Here is a 6,153-nt window from a genome sequence, read left to right as displayed (position 1 = left end):
GAGTGTTGTCTGATAATAACGGACATGAGAACTGAGCACAAATCAAGAGACCATCACAGTGAAAAACGGACAAGGAAAGGAGAAAGGGACGCTTCATTATTAGACGAGACTTTAGACAATGGACAAAAGATTTTGTTCTGAAAAGAGTCTTTTTTATTAAAAAAAAAAAAAAAAACACAGAATCCGGCCAGCATTGTGACTCGGTGAAATACCACAAACCCCCACAATCCTCCTGCACCCACCAGGAGAGTCGAGTCACATTGAGATGTGGAGGGCTTGTTGGACTGAACTGAAAAATGTGTTGAGAGCCACGGCCCCCACTTGGCAGCGCAGCTCTAACGGGTCACACATCGCGCCACTGCCATGTCACCAGCGTGCTGCCACCAGGCCCGTCAACAGCAGGACACACAGATGATGCACAAATGTGCCCAATTCTCGGTTGAATTTCCTTTATTGCAATCAAGATGTACAAAGTATATGTAATACTCAAATGTTAAAATAATATTAGAAAAGCAAATTTGTGACAGTTAACAGTACAGTATATCAAAATGTTACAATATCACTCATTTTCAGTACAATAACTCTACCCAGTCAGGTGGGGGGGGCTGTTAAATGTCTCGCTAATCGCTTCTTTTAAAATGCTTATAAAAGATAGAAATGTACAGAAACACTGTATAAGTTAATTAAGAGACACATCTGAAAAGAGCAAAAAAAAAAAATCCCCAACATAAATCAACATAAAACATTACAAAGAAGAAAAATAAAATAAAATAAATAGTCCTGCCCATTGGGTATTTATCTGTCATTAATAAGAAGTCACTTGTGTGTCTACCACACCGCTAGGTATTTACAGGTTAATCACAAATGAAAGTGGTGCAGACTAGGAATGAGCATCACTGTAGTTCATGGGTGAGTGACGAGCTTTACAATGACGGTAGTGACACACACACACACACACAGTGACACGCACACAGGGACACGCGCACAGTGACACGCACACAGGGACACACGCAGCTTTGGCTACAAAGTAAACAGGCGGAGAGTTGCCGACAAAAGTAAAAAAGGCTCCAACAGCAGACCCGTCGTCAAACCTCCATCGGTTTTCTGACCCACCATCACCGAGTGTGTCGCATGGGCAGCACGCAGACACCAACAAGTCCACAAGGCAGAGACCCTCCTACCTGATTCTGGACCACTGGGAAAAAACACACCAACTGGACCCTTTTGTCGCCATTCAAGTAGCAAAACCAACTTCAGGACATGAGGGGTGTTAACGGCCACTGAACCTCGGGGGGACTGGGAGGGCCTCAAACTCCAATGCCAGGCCCTCTTCTGTTAAGCTCTGCTTAGCGCTTTCAGCACAGGCGTCAGTGAAGTGGCAGCACACGCCGTTCACATGTAAAAAAAGACAAAAGAGGAACAAACACTCAGTCGGCAAAACCGCCGACGTCACCCCCAGCTGACTTACCCAGAAGTGTGATACGGTCGAGATGCATAATTGGACCCCTGCTGCTTAAAGAAACCTTTTTTCTTCTTTTCTTTTTTGGTATTCTTTTCAACGTTCAAACAATCTTGATTCTTGTGGTTTGGATCAGCGAGCACATCTTGAAACTCCCAAATGACCACGCGGTGTGCTTCATTGTTACATAGCACCTTAGTGAACTGCAGGCAGTCAGCTTACCGAGTGGCGTACCTGTGAAGAACACACCGCCATTCACACACACACTCGCCTGGCCTTTTAGACAAACTCTAGAGCTTTGGGGAAAGAAAAACCAAAGAACAGACGAACATCCAGTGAGTCCCACCAGGATTTGTCCTATCGGTGAAGCGGTGGCTCCCTCTGTCTAGTTTTTGACATTCATACAATAACAACACTTGCATATCTGCTTTATAGCACACACCACGATGAAGCGGCTTACAACACAAGACGAGCGTTACGTCCGTAACTGCCATCTGTACACGTACACCGTGTCCCCGTTCCTGTGCTGCTGTCGAGGTGGAAGGTGAGACTGACTGACCGACTATCGCATCTGTTTGCCACTTGCCAGTCTTAAACACCCTTTAGATAAAGGCCATCGAGAAAGTGCAAAACCACGTAAGGGTCACACACGCCAAGCACATTCTGACAAGTCTGTGGTGCCAAAAATAAGAGCGAGGGGTGCTGGGCCCGCTGATCAGTCCTGGCGACAGATGGGTGGCTGTGCTGTGACGGGACGGCGACCAACTTGAGTGTCTTGGGACAAACACGACGACCTGTGCTTTTGTTGGATTTTGGAACAATTCAAACATTTGCTGATCTGGGATTGATTTATTTATTTATTAGTTTTGTAAATGCCTGTTTTCTGCTAGAGTTGGGAGGAATTCCCTCCCTTTACATTGCAATAAAACCTCAGTAGTCTAGACATTCCAGAGCTGCTGAACAACTCCAAGGAAGACAAAAAGTGAGAAAATGAACGAGAAACGCAGCTCAGAAGATTCAGTTGAACTAAGAATTCAACATTCAATAAAAATATATTGGTATTTAAATAGAAATATAAATCAGGGCATATGAAGAACATTTTGGTTAATTAATATATATATATATATTTATATTTCATCATCATCATTAAATTTACGTTGAAGGCACCTCAGTAAGGCTACACAGGTTTTGCAAAGCATTATGCAAGGTTCTGAGTTTCTCAACCAGTAAAGGAAAACTAAAGGAATTATTGCTGCTTTTCAAGTAGCAAAACATGTCGGACTTGGAAACAAAAAAAACAAATGACAAATGAGAGCCGCCTCAATTGTCAAATAAGAACATTCAGCCCAAAACTATTTGCACAAGATCACTAGATTCCTAAAGTGGTGTCACTAAGAGCTGCAAATCTGAAAGCAGTGACTCTCGCCTGCCTTCTTTGTGCTTTCTAGCCAGTGGATCTGGAGGAGCTTCGCCCCACGTCGGACCTCTGTCGCCTTCGCTGGTGGATCAGCAGAGTTTCTTGTTCAGGTCTTTGATTGAGTCTATTAAGTAAGACTTCCTAAAGGTGTGACTAGCCAGTGGATTGCCCAGGAAGGATCTCCTTGAGCTCTGCTTAGGAGTAGAAGGTGAGGACACTCTGGTGGTTACCACGCACAAGCAGGATGGGTGGCAGGTCCTTGGAAAGCGTCTCGAGCCAGGCCATGTAGAGCGCAGTGGAGACAGCACCCTTACGTGCCAGCGGCATGCTCCTGGGAAGCAAAGCAGACAAAAACAAGTAGGACACCAAATATCAAAAACAAACGAGACAATATGAGGCCCCTTCACATGGGGCTGTGCTTTTGAATTGAAGACCCACCTCTTTCCTTCACTCTTTGGTCAAGAGTCCCATCTTCAATTCAAAACAAAATCAGATAGACCCCCATAAAATGAAATACAACGTACTAGAGCTGCTCAAACATTAAAAATGCTGCCGTTAAACTGCAACGAGGGATGCATCGGTTTTGTTCTCAAATGACTTATCATGCGGGATTGTGGGAAGAGACTTCTGTTATTTTAACCCAATTAAATAAGAAGTGGACTTTTGGGTATAAGAAATGGGGGGAAGAAAATGAGATCATGGGGGTGGCCAATAAGGTCTGTGTAACCACCACCTTTGGAGAAGCTCTAGAAGTAGACATGCTGTGTCACCGTTAGAGATGAACAGACAACACTTGATTGATTTAAAAAGTTTCATCTGTTACTTACTCCACATAATTTGCAGTGATGGCTGAGAAATCTGTTTAATCTCATGTTTTCATGGAGAATGGAGATGAAGTTTCTGATAGAATGGGCAACTATGGAGACCAGCCATGGGCCACAGCAAACAACATCAAAAAAGTCCATGAAACAAAATCTCCTGTTAGTCACATCTCATAATCCACACATCAGTTCATCCAGTTGTATGCCCACAAAAGGTTAAACGCAGGTATTTCTTGCTGAAATATTAAATAAGCAACTGGGCAAAACGAAAGTAGTCCATAAACAGGACGCCACTTCACATGAGGCTGCACTTTTGAATTGAAGGCCCACCTCTCCTCTTCATTCATTGGTCGTGAGTCCTGTCTTCAATTCATATGTGTTGCCTCATTTGAAGGGGCCTTCTGTTTGTGGACTACTTTCATTTCCCAGAGTTCCATGTGAATTCAAGTGAAAAGAAGCATTCACAAGTTACTTCAGTTCAACAACTCAAAGTCAAAGTGCAGGCAGCTCAATGGCTGTGTGGTTTAGCCTTTTGGTTCGCCCTGTTCCTGTATTTTATTTTTTAAGGAAGGATGAAGACTCTTGAATGTCGATTACCTGAACAAAAAGCAGAGAGGAAGCCAGCAGCAGTTTAAACTCCACGTTCAGTGGACAAGGAAAGGGTCACTCAGAAAACAAAAGCAAACCCGAGATATCGGACAAGGAAACACGAGAGCCCCCTTGTTACATTTTTGGACAGAATTATGTTTATTAAGCTTGGGGAAAACAAATTATACACACTTGTTTAAAATTGGAAAACATTTACACTGAACAGTATGTGGCACCGTGGTACGTGTTTCTAGTGCCAGAGGTGTCACTTAAAAGTTAAACAAGGAGAGTGATGACTGGAAAATGTCAGCTAAATATTTATTTTCCTTCACAACTTCACTTGCGACAGCAGGTACATTTCATGGAGTGTTGCTTCTGTTTGATATTTAAAACATGTCTTGAGTAACGTGACCTATTAAATACCCTCACTTTTAAAATGATCTTTATTATAAAGTAGTTAAATATATCAGTGCAGCAAAGGCCCCACTGAAGTTGTGTTCAGATTAAGTAGACCCCACAACTCTGAAGTACATCAAGTGGTTTGAAAGTGGAGAGATGGATGGATGAATGATAAACGTGTGTCTCTGTAACGCACTCCACAGACGTCAAGCACCACGCAAGTAAAACAAAGCTCTGGATGGTGGCAGAGGTCAGCCTGGAAACAAGCATCCTGTCAGCAGCCCAGACTTTCGTAAATCCTCGCACATGTGACGACTGCCCATCAGCGTCCACCTTTACTAATGAAGACGTTAATTTACCCACCATGCAATACTGCACAGTAACACAACAGAGGAAATGTGTGCCACACGCACGCTGACTTCTCAATGCCTGTGGCAATGGCGGTCTGCAGTGCGGGCCGTGGCTGACCTGGGGACACTCTGTGCAGTTAATAATAAGGAAACATTTCATGTCAACCTCTTTCTTCCAAGTCTATTAAACCCGTACCCTCTCTGCTGTTCTTTTTCTGGTTTTCTGTGGTGGTGATCTGATCAGGGCACCGTGATGTCCCTCCATTGATGGATTAAAGGCCAGAAGTCCACATGACCGTCATCATCAAGTCCTTCCATGAGAACCCTGACTACCATGAGGGCTGATTGAGGTCACTTGTGTTAGGTAGAATGCCTAGAGTGGGCTGGGTGGTCTCGTGGCCTCAGAACTCCTGGAGGTTTTTTTGTTTTTTGTGTCCTCCCTGGCCATCGGACTTCACTTTTATTCTACGTTAGTGTTCTCTTATTTTAATTCTTATTTTGTCTTCTTTTTCTCTTTCTTCATCATGTAAAGCACTTTCGGCTACATTGTTTGTATGAAAATGTGCTACAGAAATAAACGTTGTTGTATTACTGGTTAGTCAGCACTGACGTTATTTATAACAGCCATGTCTGCTACTTGGCAGTATAAACGCAAGCTGCCTGAGGTCCGAGTACTTGGACTCTTCATGGGGAATAAATGGCGAAAAAAGAACATCTGCCTGACTCACTGAATTCTGATTTAGAACAGAATCGTCATTGTGACAATCTCAATACTCGTATAGATATACAGTACATCCGGAAAGGATTCACAGCGCATCACTTTTTCCACATTTTGTTATGTTACAGCCTTATTCCAAAATGGATTAAATTCATTTTTTTCCTCAGAATTCTACACACAACACCCCATAATGACAACATGAAAGAAGTTTACTTGAGGTTTTTGCAAATTTATTAAAAATAAAAAAATTGAGAAAGCACATGTACATAAGTATTCACAGCCTTTGCCATGAAGCTCAAAATTGAGCTCAGGTGCATCCTGTTTCCCCTGATCATCCTTGAGATGTTTCTGCAGCTTAATTGGAGTCCACCTGTGGTAAATTCAGTTGACTGGACATGATT

The 6,153-nt window shown here is 43.0% G+C and overlaps 1 protein-coding gene across 4 annotated transcripts in view; it reads right to left on the bottom strand.

The window, feature by feature from the left end:
- Positions 1–432: 432 nt before the first annotated feature.
- slc12a2 (solute carrier family 12 member 2) overlaps positions 433–6,153 on the bottom strand; it is a 198,868-nt gene continuing 193,147 nt past the window's right edge. For all 4 annotated transcript variants that reach the window (XM_028804887.2, XM_028804888.2, XM_028804891.2 and 1 more), the window contains one exon: positions 433–3,207. In XM_028804887.2, coding sequence (XP_028660720.1) covers positions 3,072–3,207 — 136 coding nt within the window. In that variant the 3' untranslated portion in view covers positions 433–3,071. The remainder of the gene's footprint in view (positions 3,208–6,153) is intronic.

The sequence above is a fragment of the Erpetoichthys calabaricus genome, chromosome 7, assembly GCF_900747795.2.
Source record: "Erpetoichthys calabaricus chromosome 7, fErpCal1.3, whole genome shotgun sequence".
Lineage (NCBI taxonomy): Eukaryota > Metazoa > Chordata > Cladistia > Polypteriformes > Polypteridae > Erpetoichthys > Erpetoichthys calabaricus.
The sequence above is the reverse complement of the archived record's forward strand: the minus strand, read 5'-3'. Positions and strand labels throughout refer to the sequence as shown.